The sequence below is a fragment of the Anser anser genome (assembly GCF_964211835.1).
Source record: "Anser anser genome assembly, chromosome: 2".
Classification (NCBI taxonomy): Eukaryota; Metazoa; Chordata; class Aves; order Anseriformes; family Anatidae; genus Anser; species Anser anser.
Genome location: NC_139721.1, coordinates 45,703,933 through 45,724,027, shown reverse-complemented (window position 1 = coordinate 45,724,027; position 20,095 = coordinate 45,703,933). Strand labels below are relative to the sequence as shown.

General features: G+C 41.2%; 1 protein-coding gene across 3 annotated transcripts in view; it reads right to left on the bottom strand.

The window, feature by feature from the left end:
* KLHL14 (kelch like family member 14) overlaps positions 1-20,095 on the bottom strand; it is a 65,254-nt gene that overhangs the window by 9,908 nt on the left and 35,251 nt on the right. For all 3 annotated transcript variants that reach the window (XM_083826597.1, XM_083826598.1, XM_083826596.1), the window contains exons 4-5: positions 9,542-9,631; positions 5,000-5,078 (exon numbers count right to left, since the gene is read on the bottom strand). In XM_083826597.1, coding sequence (XP_083682723.1) covers positions 5,000-5,078; positions 9,542-9,631 — 169 coding nt within the window. The remainder of the gene's footprint in view (positions 1-4,999; positions 5,079-9,541; positions 9,632-20,095) is intronic.

Genomic DNA, 20,095 nt, shown 5'->3' with positions numbered 1-20,095 from the left:
TTCAGTGCATACCTGAAAGTGCCCTGGCTGGTGAGGAGCTGCGTTACTGAGCACCTCCTGTATTTTTGCTTTCACCTTGGCTGCATAATGACAATGTGGATGGAACAGGATGGCAGACCTTATTGAGCAGGAATGGAAACACTGCCCCAGGAACAAGGCTACAGAAATAAAAGATGAAAACAGGAGGACAGGAACACTGCTAAATGCCTCCAACTAAACTGACAAATTAAATAAGATCATTTAATTTATCTGTCAATGGGTAGATAGAAGCTGATGACATATATTGCTCTGCATGGTCGGGCAGCAAATTGTGCATCTATGTTTTTAGCCCGATTTTCTATGGAAACAAAGCTTATTTGATTACACTGTATGTGCATCCATGTCTGTCTGAGTGTTGTTCCCTCAACAAAAACCTGCTGGCTGATTTCACTCTAATTTGATGGCGGGTAAATGTGTTAGAGGCAAACAAGTGCCTATATGCTTCCTGAGAGTACATGACAGGCAAAATAGCTTGCATTTGCCCACAAAAGGAGGAAAAGCTGCAGAGGTCACATCAGAGAGCCTGCACATGCTGAGGAATGCTCAGACACAGCTCATATCTCCTTTGACCCTCCTATGCCCAGCACAAACCCGCAGGGTGCCTGGCAGTGATAGTTGGGCTGCTCATGTGTCCACTTGTCTGTCCTCACCCACCTCCTCTGGCAAACCCGTGAGCAAACTGCTCTCAGCACAACTGTTCGGTCTTTCCTCAACGCTGCTGACCAGTGAACACCTCACTAGGAGCCCCTTCTTTTCCCAACCTGCAGCACAGCAGTTTAGCAGCTTTACTGAGCTGTGTGCAACATGGAATAGGAGATATTTGCTGCCAGTTTTGAGGGTTTCAAATTTTAACAGCTCTTGACGTATTTTAGTCAGATTTCCAGTAATAAACCTAACAAAATGTGCAAAAAAAAAAAAAAAGGAATTTTCAAAACCAAACTCTACTGTATTAAAAAGATATATATTATTCTGTATGAATAGCAATTTCTCTCTTTTAATTCATTTTTTAGTCAAGTTTAATAAACAGAGATAGGTACAATTGACAGGCATTGCTATTTTAACTATGACTTTGTTAACATCACTCTGTATGTGTACTCCTGGTTTCATCCACACAGTGTCACTATAAGGAGCAAAAATGAAAGCGTCAGCATGCTTCACTCTTCTGCTTGGACGTGACTCTTTACCCAGTAGCTCCTGCCACAAATATTTTAAGGTTTTTGGGTTTTAGCTTTTCAGTGATACAGAGTGTGAGGGATGTGCTGTTAAGTGAAAACCTTTTAAATTGCTGTAAAATATGATTCAGATTAAAATATAACAGTCCTCACATGGCAACTTTTCCCACAGAACTGGGAAGAGACTATCCATTCTAATTAGATAGCTGGAATGCACCTTAGGAAGTGAATATAGACAGTAAGACAATTACTTTGGGATTTTCTTCAGAGCATGTAAGTATTTGACATTTACTGGTCTCTGAAATACTTTTCCTTCACCACCCCTCACTCAATAATCAACCTAACTAACTCTCTCATAAGTAAACAAAAAGGGAATCATTTCTAACATTTCTTTCTAATTTCCACAGAAAATGATTTTTTGCCCTGAAACATGAAATACCAGTCTTAGTTTTAAAACTATGAATGCTATGAGTGATCATCATGGTGTCTGGACCTTATTACAGTGGTCACTGTTAGAGTGTTCATTTTGCTTTAAAAAATCCTAAAGTCATCTTAATAAACATTAATGTTATTATTAAATAATAGAGGCTAAAATAAAATATGAAATTGTTTTTTTTTTTATTATTTTTTTTTATTTTTTCCCCGTGGCTTCTTTTATCAGTTCAATCAGCTTCAATAAAGAAGGTGGCCTGCTCAGATCCACTTGTGTTTCCTCATGCCCTGATGCAATGCAGTATTTTTTGCAGGTCTTTAAATAAAACCCTTTAAATTGGAATGTAAGAAAAAACAGAAACTTAAAAATGTTCTGCACCCCTTGTCCAGCTGTGGGCTGACCCGTTGTGATGGACAGTACTGGATGAAGGTGTCTAGCTACAGCTCAATCCAGAAGTTCAGGTATGTCTGCTACAGGGATCATTCATTTAGCAGAGATGTTAGTCTAACTGAGCTGCTTTCCAAAAACCATCCCACTGTTAACAGCAACAGCACTGTTGCATGGTTAGGCTGGTAAATATTTCAATAGCTGGTAAATCATTTGCTGCTTCTCTCAACAACACACACCTGAAAACGGTACAAACTTGTCAAAGGCGACTATTTTTGAGATGTGCTTCAAATCAAAAGAAACCAAATTTGGCTTTAAAGAAAAATACGCTGACGGCTCTGAATCCATAATGGGATTAGTCTTTTCTTTATAGCTCAAACAGTAAAATCAATCAGATATGGATTTTAGCCTATGAGATAAAAGTTTACTCATCAAATATTTCATACAGATTTTCAACTTGAGGATATACTGCCTGTGAATGAGACCCACATTTACCTGACAGTCATTTCAAAGGAGCTATTATAGTCTATCCAGCCAATTATTCTCAGACTAAAATTCCTAAGTGGGTTTTGACTTGATGGACCATAATGACTCAGAAGAACCCATTAAACAGTCTGTCTTGTCAATGGTGCCTGCATTATACCAGCAGATACAGGGCGTGACCCTGTACTCCTGGGGGGGGGAAGTAGCCTATTGACTTTAATGGAAACTTTGACTAAAGAGCTGGGAAAAGAGACTGCATAAAAGCTCCCTCTTGTTTGTATGATCTTCTTAAAACTGCCTGGGCCAAACCGTACCTCTAAAGGCTGCAACAATGCTAAGGAAGTCATTAGGGATGAGCAAATAAACCTTTAAAAACATTTCAGGATTTTGAAAATCCCTGTTTTCCAACAACAGCCTCTATGCTTAGGAAAAATATTTTATAGAAAAATAATGGGCAAGTCTATGAGCTATGTATCCTGAACAAAAAAAGAGGTGACAACTTATGTTGCCATAGTAGAGCCCCTAGCTGAAGGAACTATGTACGAGTGGACCATTATAATGAAATAAAACTGTAATGTGCCAAGATGTTAATACATTACAGTTTATTGTTGGGCAGCTGCTAAGCAATCATAAAGCTCAGCAGACTTTCTAACTCTCGGCTGAAGGTGGCAGCTTCCACCAGAAACAAGCTGTATTCAGCACCTGGGATTATAAACTGTATTTTCCAGTACAACACAACTGGCCACTGCAGAGGTGAAAAAAATCCTACCGTCTGCTTTCTCCAACCCTCAACCACCTACTTGTGCCTTCTGAGCTTTGTCAGCCAAACAAACCCAACTGTTCATCCAGCCACACGTGCCCCTTGAGAGTTTTGCTTGCAGATAATCACAGAGCCTAATCAAGACACAGATCAAGTTCCAGAAGAGCTTCAGCCTCCATAAAACCACTGGTCAGGTCACCTGGTTCACTGGTAAAGACCTGCATAGCAATATGCAATCTTACCCGTACCTCCTGCTCTCCCTGTGCCAATGGCTGGGCTGGCAGTGACTCAGTTTGGGGAGCTGAACCAGAGGGGAAGGTCCTCTGTGTTGTAAGGTAAATGGCCTGGCTGTGGGGTCGCCCCACGGTGCTGGCAGTAGGGAGGGATAGGCTGAGGGCTGCCAAAGCACAGCTACCTCAATAGCAAGAGCTTGCTGTTGGCCTAGCCCTGCTATCGACTAAAAAAGTAAGAAGTATTTTAATGCAGAATTTTTAAAGGATGATGCTATTAATAAAAGCAGACTATAATGAACTGTGATTGTCTTTTCTGTCTCTGTTTATATGGCTAATTTTATCAGTTCACTCAGCTCCAACAAGGCACTGACTCATATCTGTCCCACTTGGGCTTCTCCACGCACTGGTACAATGCAGCACTTGGTGACGAGCATTGTGCACGGGTCTGCACATGGACCTAGGTCAATCAAACTGAATCCTGGAAACAGGCCTTTCAAAAACTCTACAGACTGATATTTTACCTCTGAAAATTTGAAAAAACAGTCACATTTCCATGCACCTCCTAACACACATCTCATTCACAGGGTCGCACTGAGTTCAATACATTTATGACTGCCAGACACCCGAATACTGTAGGCAGATGACAAAAAAAAGGACAATACTGGCAGAAAAGGGCATCAGGAGAGTGTCTCAGGGAAGCAGTGTCAGATCTCTTGTACGCTGGATCCATGAAAAGATGGATGCTGAACTGAAGGATGGACAGTCGTTTGAGCATTTTTTCATAAAAATAACATGACTTTGTATCTTCTGCCTGTGAGACTCTTCCTATGAATCAGATCATTCAGTTCAGGTCTGGGGGACTTTTTTCCTATCAGGGTAGGACTTGGGATCCTGAGTTAAGTTTATGCCATCTTTACAGGTCATTGCTCAAGTTCACATGCAGCTCTGCTCTTTGATACACAGCAGGATTAAAACGTGTGCTACTCTAATTCGCATTGGCTGACAGCAACTTCATTCAAAGACCACCTAGGATTATGAGTCCTCTGACAAGATAAGTCATGTTGAGGGGAGCTTTTCATGGCTGGTGTGGTGAAACAGGTTGGAGTCAACGCGTGGAGGTTTCAGTTCTCTGTAAGATACCTGACTATAATTACTGCCTGTTTACTGCAAACTCATCATGACGCTTCAGTGTAACATGACAGGATACTATGGAGACTTCAAAAAATCCTTCAAACCGCGCTCAGGCAACCAGTAATTGCACAAAGTCCATAGTTATTTTGCATGAGTTAGCACTGCAGGGTTTGGCATGTGGAGTTTTGAATTTGGAATGCTTAAAAAAATTAGGAGACAAACGGGAAGCAACTCCATGCTGCAGTTTTATCTCAGTATTTGCAATGCTTCTGTAGGCCTTCTTACTCCCAGAACTAAGCCAAACTTCTGTTGTTCCTAGGATGATAAAACATATATTGAAAAACATGTAGTAGGTTTTTACCTCTCTTGCATGGGTGGAAGTTGTATCCAGCTGTTAAACCTGGGATCGTATCGGCTAACAAAGTTTGTACTGTGTTTCCCTGTAAAGATAGATTATTTTGACACTCAGCTGTTTGTTTCATGTATTTAACATCATGATTGTAATATATATTGCATATATTTCACAAGTTGACAGCTTTTATGAAGGGTTCCCCCTTTTACAACAATGTATGTTTACGCTACGTGTACAGTAATAATTCAGCAAATGGGGCACTACAAGGTTTGAATTAGCAATTGTTAGCAGTAAAAACAGATAGAGATTATTCTTGCTCTCTGTAATAAGATCTTGAAAATGTGTATTTAAATTTACTTATAGATGCTGTGGAACTTTCACAGCCACAATAAATCACAGCACTAAACAAAATTACTGCCCCAAACAGGGCATCCCCACAGTATTTTTATGGCTAGAGCATTTTCTGTCACATAAAAAAAATCATAGGAGAACATGTGCATTTCTTTCTCTTCACTTCACCTCTAGATGAACACGGTAAAAAACATTGTGCAAATAATCAGAAGCTGCATAAGCCATCAGCATGGGGTATGCAGTGTTTGCACTAGATGGCTTATTCTACCATATACTTTCAGTGCAAGTTAGGAGGAGTTACAGATGTGCATCGAAGGGGGAATACACTCTTAAGAGTCTTATTCCAAGTGTGTTAGCTAAAATACGAAACATGAGCAAAATACGCCAGCTAACTAGCTTATCCATGCTGTCAAGCCCAGGAACTGTATTCATGTCTTCACGATATTAAGATTTCATCTTATTTTACATGCAGATTGACATCAAAGCAAGAAAACTGAAGCAAGAGAGTGTACGGCAATTTCCTGTAACACCTGAGACTTCAACAGATGAGGACCTCGGAAAAAGAAACCTTTGTTTATGTAAGTGTGACTAAAAAATTGAATTAGAGGCTTCAAAGGACAGCAGAATAACCGAACTGCATATGTCACAGTTCTACAGATGGTCACTGGGTATTCTACAAGGTGGATATTTTTGCATCGGAAAAGCCTCTGTTGGATTGGCTCGCTTTGCTTGTTTCATTCTACACTTACTTCAGCATGTATAAATAGACCATCAAGACTGGACAGAAGAAAAAAAACGATACAACTAGGATTTGTATTCATAAAAATTTAAGATCATGCTCTACAAGAAAGCAGAGAAAGAAACTGTTGACCACTCTGTCTGGAAGCAAACTCATTCTCTTGCCATGTATAAGCATGTTCCAAATCCAGTGTGGTGCCTAATGAGGACCAAACTCTCTGCATGATCAGCACTGCTCAAACACATCTCAAGACACAGGGTGAGAGCCCCAAACGCTAAGAGCAACTGGGCATTTTGCACTGGGTTTAGAGAAACTCGACTTTGCTCTTGGTCCCTGTCTGAATTCCTTTAATCTATAATGGCAATTTAGAAGAACTGGCATTGGTAGGTAGAAATTCAATACATAGTAAAACAGCAGGCAACTGACTGGCTCTGGGTATCACTGTTTAGAACATTTATTAATCTATTTCAGCTGTAAAAATCAGTTTACAAAACAATGTAAGTATTAATCAAAAGTTTGAACTTCTGTGAGATGGTTTTAATGCTGCTATATCTACTGCATCTTCAGAGTTACTCGGGGCTTCAGAGCTCATTGGTTACATGGCAGCTTGTTCACTGGTGTCTCACAAACTTCTAATTTGGGGACCATGGTGACCCAACACAGTATGTGTAATACACATCTTTGCTACAAATATGTATGTAGAAGATCGTACAGCATGGGGTAGAAGGTGAAGATGTTAGTGGGAAGAGAGTGGGAATACAGGATACAGATCTGGTGACTTCACAGGAAGGGAGATGAAATCAAACTAGAACAGGCACAAAGAAGAGCTGCTAGGATGATGGGAAGAACAAAAAGTTTGTCTTATTGCAGGAGACAAAGAACTTGGGTTGTTGCACCCAGCAAAACAAAAGCTGAAAGGGGACAGAAATTGTGCGTATAATACATGAAAGGAAGAAATATCCAGGAGGGAAAAAACTATTAAGCTAAAGGCCAGCTTTGGCATGAGAACAAGGTGATTTAGACAGTCAAAGAATACATTTTACTGGAAATTAGAATAAGGCTCCTAGTCACTGGGAGCAATTGGATTCTGTAACAGCTTTCCAACAGGAGTAGAGGGGGCTAAAAATCCAACTGCTTTTCAAATGGAGCTTAGAAAATTTACAAAATGGGACTATATGATGCCTGTGATGGCAGGGAAAGGACCTGATTACCTCCTTAAGCTGCCTGGTATAACTGGTTTTATTCCAATCTCATTTTGGAATTCAGTTTAAAAGACAACTGTATCTATTATTTTGCCTTGCTCATCAGTCAGGAAGGTTGCACATGTTATAAAGCACTTGTCAGAATGTAGGAAATGTGAGAAGCAAACAAAAATCAGGATTAGCAAATCAAGATAATGGGAGAAAAGGAAGCAGATGTTGCTCTGCTCTCTACAAGAAGGTCTCTGCACCCATGCCAAAAAGGTGAAGGGCTCTGAAGGTTATGAAAGTTTGTCCTAAATCCATGCCAGTGTTCTGCGACATGCTCTCATCAATATTTACTCATTCAGAGATCCCTTGTGACTGGAAAGGAAAAGTCATATGAGGATGTTAAAAATGAGAAAAAATGTCTCCCATGCTCTCTAGGTTGTCAGGAAGTCAAAGGAGCAGCACGGAGTGTGCCTGGGCACACCTTGTGGTCGACTCGGCTTCTTGAGAATCAGCACAATCCCTAAAGAAATGCGTAATGCACTTTCCATTGCCCCCACCTCAAAGATAATCCTTTTCACTGAAAAAAAAAAAAAACCAAAACACTTGGCACATTCTCATTCAAGTTGAAATCTTTGAAATGTGTTTGCAAAACAGCTCCAGTTAGGTCCATCTGAAGCCTCTTCTGTACTACAAGGACAGCAGGCAAGGGCCTTTACAGAAATATAAGTGTGTATGTGTGAGTTGCTTCCATGTAGCTGCAGATTTAGAGCAAATCAGTTTCAAGAAAGAACTATTCCAGCACAGAATGTAGTTTGTGATTTTCAGGTCCACTTTTTATGACAAGTAGGATCCATTTCACCTGGGGTAAATCTCTGAAGTGATCGGTATCAGTAATGCTCCTACCTCTTTCATTCACATCTTCTCTACAGACAAACCCCAGCTCTCTGGTATTCACAGATCAAGGAAGCTGTTGGGTGTCTGGTGCAAACGTCTTCAGCTCAGGAGTTGATCTAGGCAGCCTCAGAATTAAAGCCCAGTCCATCTCACAAACTGTTGTGCTCACGTCCTGTCTTATTCAGAGAGTATTCACCCCTTACGTCTCTCCGTTAACTTGTGACTCAGTTTCCACATCTCTCAATTGTGGATAATTATATTTCTTTTTTCCTTCATCCTTCATGTGACATGGCTATTTAATTATAAACCGTCTGGAACAAGGTCTGCCTCTTATCTATGCGCCTACCACCAAGCACAACAGGGGCCCTCAGCTGCTGGCTGCGGCTGATACTACTACTGCTAATTGTCATTAATGATACCATGCTACCTCCTGCTTAATATAAAGGAGGTTCAAAAAACAGAACTGAAGGGCTCTTCTCCTAAGACATTTAGTGATATTTTTAACCACACCGGAAATATGCTTATAGGGTGGACTGGATTGTTTGTCTCAGGTTTTAGGAAGTGAACAGATGTAACAATTTTCTATAATTTGGTTTAGTGCAGATGCTGAAATGGGGCATTCACAATAAAATATATGCAGTATATGTAATTTCAGCTGGATCCTCTGGTGTTTTAAAGTAAAAATGTGTACCTGCAAGCTGTTTTATGGTTTCTCAGTCATAATTATCTCTGTTACACAGACTGCTACAACTACAACTCTTTCTTCGTGTGCAAGCTTTTTAACAATGTCTTGACAATTTTGTGAATTTTGCAAGGCATGGTATTCTCCTTTTGCTTTGCTCAGAAGCCTGTTAAATTGTTTAATTTCTCTTTGCGGTAAATTTATGAAGTAATCAAATCAAAGAAGGTAGCAGCAGATAATCTATATGAGAAGCTCTTGCACAAGACTAAAAAAAGGACCAGTTTAAGAATCTCAGTCTAGATAATTAACACATTAACAACTTTAGCTGCGAGTATCTGGTTTGAAAATAGAAAGGAAGCATTCATCTACTGCAATTGCATTATTATATTATGACTGGAAGGAGACTGGAAATGAAGGTTAAAATTTTTAACAGCTGCTGCCTGATGCATGCACTTGAAAGAGTCTGTTCTGCTGCCTGTGGCATTTCTCAAGGGATGTAGGAGCTGATGAATGACGGAGATGTTAATGCCGAAGTACCAGATATTTATTACATCAATATCTAAAAGTAGCCTTTGGTAGTTCAACAATTAGGGTACAGGTCCTCAAAATCACTTACTAACGACCACATCAGCTGACCTAACAGACAGACACAGGAAGGAAGATGCTGCCCACGCCTTTAAATATTCTATACATACCATTAGGGTTCCATTGGTCTTCTCCTCCAAGCACAAACAAGAAGTTTTCCACTTCCACAACACAATGATGGGCACTGTTGTATGGCATAACTGCAAGCAAAGCAAGAATTCTTTATCAGCTCAGGGCTCCAATTCCATAAAAAAATTTCAAAGGTACAGAACACAACACTGGCATTAAATCTGTACAAAATAAGGGGGGAATGCATGACCCCACGCACGTATACCCAGTGAATTAACAGCAGAAAAAGCCACTTAACTAGTAATTTCACATTATTTGACCTTGCAGGTAATCGAGGAAAAATCTGGAATTCTGGCAACTGGCATATATGTTGCTCTAAAAAGAACTTGTAAAAATGGGTGAAGTTGTCTCATATTTTCTTGAGAATAAGCAGATGCTAGGGATCCTAGTACGCTAGGAAACATTAAAAAAACCTCAGCCCAGCTTTGTTCTGTTGGTAATGTTTCCACAAGAAGAGTCAGTGTGTTCAGTAGCTTTCTATTACACAGCAATGAACAAGCTGCATTTCCATACAGTTTTAAGTTTTTAAATTAAGGTCCTGCTGATTTAATGCTTTTTCCAAATGTATACGCTTAATTTCCTGTACAATGTCATTAGCAGCACAATCACACATTTTCTATTCATCTAATCAGGAAATCCTTTGTTAACAAAGATCAAAAGTGTGGCATTAGGTTTGCAATATCCTTTTTTTTTTGGGAGGTGTTGGGATTACTATAGACCAACCACAGTTGCAATAATCTATTCTTTTTAATTTACATTTTCCACTGCAAGTATTAAAACACAAAAACAAGGGCTTTTGTATACAGAGTATGCAGTTACTATTGTGCTGTGCCATACAGCACCGTTGTGATGTTATATGGTAAATGTAAACTTACACAGCATTAGTTATCATACCACATACAGTAGTTTTGGCCCAGTGACACCAGTAGGAAAAATGATGTCCTTGTTCAGCTCATCATATGGGCACCTTAAATCTAGGTGAGGACAAATGGGGAGGTGATGTGCATGTACAGGCAGGGAACTTATTGCTTGACACGGATCAACAGAGCACTTAGGAAACCAGTGCAGTGGGAAATCAATATGACTCAGGGCCAGCTCTTACTTTGTGCTCTTTTGCCAATGCCAAAAAAAAAAAAAAGAAAAAAAAGAAAAAAAAGGCAGCCTATCTCACACTTGGATTATTTTGGGTGATATATCTCTCATTTCATTTGTTTTATTATCTTTTATTTTTCTCAGAATGCAGTTGTGCAGTATAGCATATGCAAATAATAATAAGAAGAAATACGCATAGCTTTGTTATTTAGGACACATTTTCTTAAAGATCAAGTGGGCTCATTTAAGCTTCCTACTGAAGTTTTTGCCAAGGCAATGATGAATAAGTAAGGTTCGCTTTTAGTAAAGGTCGAATATCATTTTCATAGTCTGTGCTCTTACAAGTCACGTAAGTGAAGCAATTCTTAAATTGAGCAGCCAGGTACGGTGGAAGTTCATTAATTACAGTTATTTGTTACTGGTAAACTTTACATAACTGGGAAGTAATCCTATACTAGGCAATGCATAAGAATTTACAATACCTGCAGATTCCTACAATGGGATGAAAGAATGAATAAGATTATTACCTTTCTAGCTCCCACACAGCATTTCTCTCGTTCTTTAATCTCAAACATTTTCCCATCTTGAAATCTCTCTCGAACACTGAATTTGCATTGATTTTGTGGAAGCTTGAACTATAGAATAAATGTGGGTCTTCCACAAGAAATGTGCTGTCGTCCTTTGATGCCTTCTTGGACCCCTCCTCTCAAGAAGAGGTTCCCCGGGATCAGTCTGCAGCATCTTCAGTTCTTACCTAATCCAATGCTGTATTACATTTTCAAATCAGTCCAAGACAGGGGTTGAACCCACAGCCAGGCTCTTCCTTTTAGTCAATTTGAAGAGACAACTTTTATCAAAGACCCTGCACAGACAGCACACATCCATATTTTTCGCATGTTGTGTCTCCATTTTTTGCAGATACTTTTATTTATTTTCCATATTGACACAAACAGGGCCAGCAGAGGAAGAAATTATATTTTAAGCTTTTCTGCTGTTCCCATGCATATAAACTATGCAATAAGACTCTCACACTTATGATGATAATTAAACCTCAAAAACTAAGGGCTTAATCCCGGCTCCTACTTAACTTGATGGCAATGTTCCCACTGATATGGGTTGAGGCCCAAATGACCTGAACCACCCCCTGTACCTCAAAGGGAAGCTAAACGGAAGCTTGCCCAAGGCAGGATGGTAGTATTTAGGCCTGAGATGAAGGGTGACTGTAATAAAATCCTGCAGACCTTTATCATGACCTCTGCTTCTTACAGAGTTTTGGGCAAAACTCTGTTCTCAGTCTCATGAATCTGCCCGCTGCCAACGGGTTGGAGAAAGCTGGGCAAAGCAGAGAGGACGGAGCAATGCTGTGAGCACCTAGCAGGGAGTTTCTGCTTTGAAATGGTGAAATCATCAACGTCACAGCCTTTCCCCTTGATCATTTTCAGGGTCCCTCACAATCATGAATTACACACAGCAATCAAAACTATGGGAGTGAACAAGACTGCTATAAAATGAAAGTGCCTGAAAACTTCTGTTGTAAGTCATAATTCCCTATTAACACACATCTGTACAGGACCCACCTTTTCATAGCTACAGTCAAAATTACATGGCAATGAGCATGCTAAATTCAGCTTCTCCTAGTGACAATCTTCACAAACTCCCTGGGCTTGCCAGGGTGTAACGGGCAGAATTTGGCCCATCACGCACGCTGGCCAGATTGCTTCTTCCATTAATTTTATATGAGCCTTTGTCTGCTGTTTTGCTTTAATCATGTGAAAATCACATCCTCTCATTTTTCGATTCCCAGCCAGTGGAACACCTGCCTGCCCCGCAAAAAGGGTATTTGAAGAGAAGTTTGTACGCCACGCTCAGACACAGCCCAGTGTGAGTTTTTAGCGTGTCAGTCAGTGAGTTAGAGGGAAAGGGTAAGGAGAAGCTAATCAGGATGAAATGAGATTAAAGGCTGTCTAATTTTACAGCAACTGTGATCCATCAGCCACTGTGAAAGTGACAGTGGAAATGAATGATGGAGACAGACAGGTGGGGCTGTACATTTCACTGATTTATCCTCAAATGCACTGGGCCTTATTTTATTGAGTGAACATGACCGCATTTATCATGACTGTCATCTAAACCCACTTCCCTCCATTTAAAAAGGTCACTTTACTAGGAGGGAGTAGGATAGAGGCACTTTCAAAACAGATTTAAAATTTAATAACACATGTTTATAAAACCCTGTGCAAGAATTCTCAACTTTATTAAAGACCGATTTAAAAGGAAGAAGAGAAGACTATTAAACAGGGGAAAAGATGAAAAAGAGACATGGTCATCTGAGAAACATGCTTAGCCACCAAGGTGATAGACGCCAGAGAACTCCTTGAGACAGACAGACATACACGGATTAGCAGGAGCAGGCAGAAAACACCTCTCCTAAGCCCCTGCCCCTCACACACCTTCCCAAGCTGGACGCCTGCAGTTGGCAAACTTGTGCTTTCCTGGACCAGGAGTAGAAATAAGTCCAAGCAGTCCCAGAAAAGACACCATCCCCACCAGCCCCCTTCTCACAGCAGCACTCTGCACAGAAGGATGGCCTTCCCAGGCAAAAACTGCTTGCATATGCCAAACCTTAGTTAATAAAAGGCACCAGATAATGTCCTGGGACCTACTTTCAAAAACAGAGTCTACAGCTTATAGCCCAACGCTCATGAAAGAAAACCCTCTCAGCCATAACAGCTGTGGGGTCAGCCAGATGCAATGATGCTCCAAAGGCACCTCCAGCTTCTGAGTGGCGAGGACAGTGACATACCTCACTTAGCTAACAAATAATAACGTGCACTGTTTGCCTTATCCATTTTTATTTAGTTTCTGCCAACAATTGTACGTTTACGAAATGGCACCTGTTTGTTCTCCATACATTACCCAAGGGGTCACTGATTGCCTCGTCTCCCTACAATTCACCTTCTCCCGTCTATCCTCACTGTAACACTAACTAGCAGGGAAGAAGAGAGTACAGCATTTCTTGAGACAGAAAGAAGGATTAGCTCTGGTCCCAGGAGATCTGAAAGTTGTGATACGGTCCGCAGCCATTCCCCTGCTCTGCTAAAAACTCCTTTCAGAAACTGTATTTGATTCTGCTGTTCAAAGTTTAAAAAAAAAATAAATGCATAGATTTTTCCCTGCCCTCAAATGTTCAGCTGCTTGGGATACAGGGGGTACTGTGATGAAAGCCAGGAAATCTCTTTCTAAACTACTGCAAAGCTGAGTATAGCTCCTTCAAGACTCAGCACACACCAAGAAGTCACGCTTACCATCTCTAATGACCTGTGCAGATGACACAAGAGAAGTGTGTTTCCAGGACCAGGATGTCATTACCAGAAGATATAAGGAAACAATAATGACCTTCCACAATATTAGCTGCCTAACTTGTTGGCAACATAATATTCAACTACTACTGCTTAAAAACTGGGTATTTCACAGCTCTTCAGCGGGCAGGGTAACATGAGAAGATGTTTCATTCCGTACAGAAGGCACCTACAAACCCGCTTTGGGAGACTGATTTCCTCAGGGCAGAGACATTTCATTTCCAACTGTCTCCCCACAACGTTAGCCAGAGTACAGTTTGTCCAATTAATAGCTGTAAGCAGAGTATCAGATATTGTTTGCCTTGTCTTTGGTTCATAAATCATTTGCACAAAGACTATACATTTACTACTGCATGTTACTTGTTATTACTCACCAAGGAGGTTATATAAATAAATGCTAGAATTCCTCTGAGAATTGCTCACTTCAATTGTTAGTTATTTAATAACTGTGGGGAAAGACTGACCACAGTAAGTATGAAATTCTAGCCTCAGTGAACTGCTTTTAAAGGTATCAGGTTTTCACCCACTGGTATTTTCTGCTCAACATATAATGAAAAAAATATTAAAAGAGGAGAATAATCAAGAGTAAATGGCAAATACCTCTGTTAATGTACCTGTGGTCAAATTGCAGTCTGCCATCTCGAATTCAAGCAAATAATTGTAAGTATTTCTTCTAGTAACACACCAGTGCCAACACTGATTCTGAGCTTAACTCAGTGGAGGAAGCCTGGGACACTCCAACAGCTGCCACCAAAAGCAGAAATCCTAAGATCATCAGGATCAGGAAGCACTGTGCCTCAAAGTCACTTTCTAGGGAAACTAACATGAATAGCTATAGTCCAGCCATACCACAGAGAGCTCCATCAGTTCAGCTAGACACTTCACAACCTCTGCATACCCATGCCAGTTCTGCACCAACTGCATTCAAACCATCATAGGTAAGATGGGCAGAGACCAGTTCATCTAGGATACAACCCCTACTTCAACTGAGGCAGCAAGTAAGCACAGGTAAAATGCCACCCAAACCTACCTTCACTTCAAGATAACCTAAGCATGAAGAAAAAGTTATCTGAGTAGGTGGGAGTCCTTGGAACCATTCTCAACATAGCGAATGATATTTCATATTAACAAAGATATTTCATATTATAAAGTTATTCCACATTAATGAAAGCAATTTTCACTCAAATTTCAGGTTGTTATTTTGACACTTTCTTTGGAATAACACTAGCCAGGCTTCTTCAGTGGGGTTCTCAGTTCAATGGTTTTAACAGAGTAAATTTTTCTTAAGTGAGCATCTAAAATAAGACACTTAAATTCATGCTGAAGCACCAGATCAAGCAAACATAGCATCAGGAATAGCTGGCATGCACAGCTCCCAACAAAACAGATTGTTTTCAAGTTACCTGGGTGCAAGTTCTGGGCTTTCTACTTCTACTGGGAAGTAGACAGAACTGTCTACTTCCATTGGGTGAAATTCACCCTACAGCAAAAAGGTTTACTGGGTTTTCAAAAGCACATATATTTGATTGTTTGGAAGATCCAGATTTATCCATATATTTTGAAAGCTATTTGTATTTCATTTGAATAATAAAGCTGCCTACTCAGATCAACACTGTCTGGAGAAAGTAGGAAAATACTGCACTTCCACCTTAGTAACTGTTCCTGTACCAAAGTCCTGACCCAATCCTCGCTCTGCAGCGTTTCCCAAACGCCTGCAGAGGCAGTGCCCCTCTGCTCCCTCTGGAATGAAGTACCTCCCTGCAGCTGAACTGCCGATGCAGCATCTGAGAAGCATATGTAAACCAATACACCACACTTCTTGTCATGAAGTGGAGCGGTGGGATATAACGTACAGTCCTGCGGGAACGTTAAAAATGACAGTTTTAGGAACCATGAGCGGTTCCTCTTGCTTTGTTATCCCCTATTTACGCGCCGACCTGCTGAAGGCTGTCTGTGGCCACCCAGGTCCCCTCACTGACTCAGGCAGCCTGGCGGCAGGCTGTTTATCACGCGACACTTTTTGTCCACCGCGATGAGTTATGCAATGTTACCTCAGTGACGGTTGTTCCCCAATAGAATATGCTGTATACTTACTCAGGCCTGGATTTATGGTCTCTGAAGTAGAGCCCAACATATATTACCGGGGAATGACATCTCGTCACATCGTAATAGTCTCATGATGAAACATTCATGTGTGACATTTCGCACAACAAAATCTCCTCATGGAGGAAATGATGAATAGTCCCTGATGGGATAAAACCACAGCAGAATTGCCAGAAAGCTCCAGAAAGAAATACTGTTTTGTCCCACTGGAAGCTTTCAGATCCTCCATGATAGCTGCTCAAGGACATGCACTCACTTTTCTAGCAGTGCCTCAGGAAGAAAGATCTTGACCAGGAGTGGTAGCTTAATGCCCAACTGCTTGCGTCCACTTGCACCTGTTCATGACTCAATTTCTATCTGACCTTGAGATACGTACAGTATTTCCGATCCCATTCTTCACTATCAACACTTTTTCTAAAAGAACTTACACGTTCTTCTTTCTGCTAGATCTTGAAGTTACTCTAAGAGAAGAGGACATGGGAGAGGGGCATGCTGCTCTTTTATCATATTAGCACTGCGTTTTCCATACACTTTATTTCACTCATCATAGTTAAAACCGAAATCTTCAGAACAGCACTGCTAAGAATTTCGGGAAGTCAGATACCTACAGTTATCTGAAGCAAAGTCTGAAATTCTCAACTTCCCGCATGCCCAAGCACTGTATGCAGAAGCGGAACCATCTACATAGCTTCGTTTGAGTATCTAGGCTGCCTAAAAACAGTTCAGGAATCCCTGCCAGCAGCCCACAGGAATGCTTTGAGTTCATCTTTAATGGGCAGGCCACTCGGACAACATACTGTCAGGGAGCTGAGGGCATCAATTGGACTTACTGACCCTAAACAGCCTGGGGTCTCCACCAGTATGGCTGCCCACGGGTGGAGGTGCCCCGTTTCAACTCAGGTCTGGGCACCCAGATCTGACCTGAGCCTCGCAGTCACTGTGCTTGCTTCCAGTCTCCTAGATGGACCTCAGACCTATGCTGTAGGTAGCCCGTGTCCTGGATGGAGCCTGTGTAGGTACGTGGTAGCCTGTTTCCAGCCCCATGTGTAGCCTTGTCTCCTGGGTGGACTTTGGGCTCATGTTATGTCCTGTCCTCGTGAAGCCGCCAGCCCTCGCTGCACCCCGGCACATACTCCCTAAGCAGAAGTCTTTCAGTCTGAGCAAGGACTGCAGCACAGACCTTCTCCTGATTCTGCACATCCCTACTCACACCATTAGAAAAAAAGGCCTGGAAGAACATAACGTTCTCATCACTATCAAAATCAGGTTCAAACACCAGGAAATGAGGGTCTTACTTTTGACACTTTTTCATGTCACACAGAAATAAATATAATTTTTAATATTCTTCTTGCTCAGGATGGATAAAGAGCCCACTCTAAATTGTACTAAATACACAATAACATACAGGAATTGAACCACATTTGGGGAACAGGAAAAAACTTTTATCCAACAGAAAAAAGAAAATGTTGCTCTCCTAGACCTCTCCCCCCAGATGGGGTCCAAAGGATGGCAAAATGGCAAACCCATGGACAATTCAGAGAAAGAAATTTGATGTGGGTAGCAAACACAGATAAAATTGGCTGAGTCCACTTATTTTGTAAAATAGAAGAAGAAATGAGAATGTATATCTGAAAAAATCCATGAACAGATTTGGACTAAATTTATATTAACCTTATTTTGCTTTCTATAATAACAGCACTGTTTAACATTTTCAGAAAAACTGCTATAAAAATGTGTTGTGATGCCTAATCATGAAAATTAGAAAATTCATTGCATATAAGCATTCATTCCAGAAATTGTGCTCTGTCACCTCAAAGACTCTGTATGGATTTAGAAAGCTTCCAGTCAGGAAACAAGCAAAACAAGGTTTCTTAAAATTAAATACCAAGGCTGAATATCACAGCACAAGTAGCTGCTATTTAAATCAAGTGGTGTCAAAATTCATGGACTGAACCATGTTCACATAGAATCACCAATAATTCACAAATCACACACTAGTGTGTGGTCACGGACTGTTGACAAATAGGATAAAAGGTTAGGTTAATTTAAATCACTGACCATGCTGGGACTGCAGGATTGGACACACATGGTATAGTAAATTAAAGTCATTTGCTGTGATTAATCACAAATACTTGAAAAATACACAGCTAAGGATCCTCATGTGGCTTACATGCCTTGTTGAAGAAGCTCATTTTGCAAACTTGTTCATAAAACTATGATTTTAGTCAGTCTGGCGAAGGGAAGCAAGGACTGAGACACAGAGACTACAGGAATGAAACCAGGACTCACTTGATGGTAACCATAGCTTGGACTAGGTGCTGGCAGAGACTGAGATGAAACTCAAGAAATGAATGAAATTGAAAAGAACAGAAAGGGAAGGGAGAAGTCAGGTTGGAGGGGATGTGGCAAAAGGGACCAAGAACAAAAGAAGAGATGGCATATCTGCAAACACAGCTGCACGTACTGATGCAGAGTCCCCGATCCTGGACTCCTGACCCTCCTCTGCTGTCAGCAACTCTTGGTGAAAACTTGTGTTGTTTGCACTCTCTGGTTCCCAGGGCATATAGCACCCACTGTCATTGGTAACAGCCTCAAAACAGAAATCAGAGATGTGTACAGCAAATCTACAAAACCAGTCTATAGGATGCACCTGTTTCTTAGCATACCTTGAAAAGGCAATTTCACCTTCAGGTCTATATGAATGATGAGATGTGAGACGGTCAAGTTACAGACTACCACTATAAGAGGCTGCAGTGCACATTTCCTCCAGTACCTATTTATTTATGCTGATACAGTCCTTTTACAGCTAACTGATACTTCCCAATTGCCCATCTTGCCGAAGGTTCAGTCCACAAACACCAGAGACCTGCAGAAGCTGCCACCACAAGAAACATTCCTGTCCTCTCTTGTCCCCAGGCCCCACGTACTGCACCACTCCTCGGGATGGTTAATGCGTGTATGCAGCTAAGCAGTAAACAAGAAGGCAACCACATCGTTTTATTAGGATGCATTGAGTTTAACCCAGATCTGTTTGCCAATAAGCTTCCCTGCCTGGACTGACGAACTGGACAAGGGGGCGACGGAGCAGGAGTGAGGCCATGAGAAGAAGGGAAGGACAGAAGTATGTGAAACTACAGCCTCAGCACACAATACCAAACCTTTCAAATGGACCTCATCCAGCATTGTTGTGGTCCTGCCCCTCTCACAGCCCAGTCAATCTAAGGCTTTCTTCATGCCAGCACAGTTTCTCCTCGGCGCCCCTCAGTGAGCCCTTTCAAAGCAATAATCTGGTAGAAAAATATCCCGGAAAACAAGAGAGTATATTTTCATTTTGCTTTACTGCCCTAAGCAGGCTCACCCAGGAGTCGAACAAGTTCCAGCACTGACATGGAGGAGACAGGATCATGGGATGGGGTTTGAGTGCAAAGAAACTTGAAACAGCAACAGCTTTATCTATCATATAACCACAGCCCCCATGCAAGGGATGGGGCTGCCCTATGAATGAACCAGGTAATGCTGAAAAAGACTTCTGACTAAAAGATGGTGCTTCACTTCTGAAGGGATGGGACCCTGTCCCTGCCTTTGCCACACATTCTTACTGAGGTGGTAGACAAGTCCCTTAAGTGGACTTTTCCCACAGCAACCTGCTTCCCCTTTTCTGAAAACACACACTATGTGAGTCTGATCCTTGTGTCTGATATGCTGGGGAAGTCTGTGAAGTAGGTGGGAGAAGCAACTGGGAAAGCAAGGTCTGAGGAGGTCTTGAAATGGGCCCCCAAACTAGTGGATACCTTTGAACTGGACGTCAGTGCACCTCTGCTCCTTATCTGCAAAATGGGAACAGCGACAGACTATACAAAGAGGATGATGCCAAAATAGAGTAATGAGTGCCAGTGAAGCAGTCAAACCCTGTTGTTGTGAACACTGGGAAGGAAACCTTGGGAAAAAATCTGTCTTCAGAAGAAGGTTTTAGTTGCATGT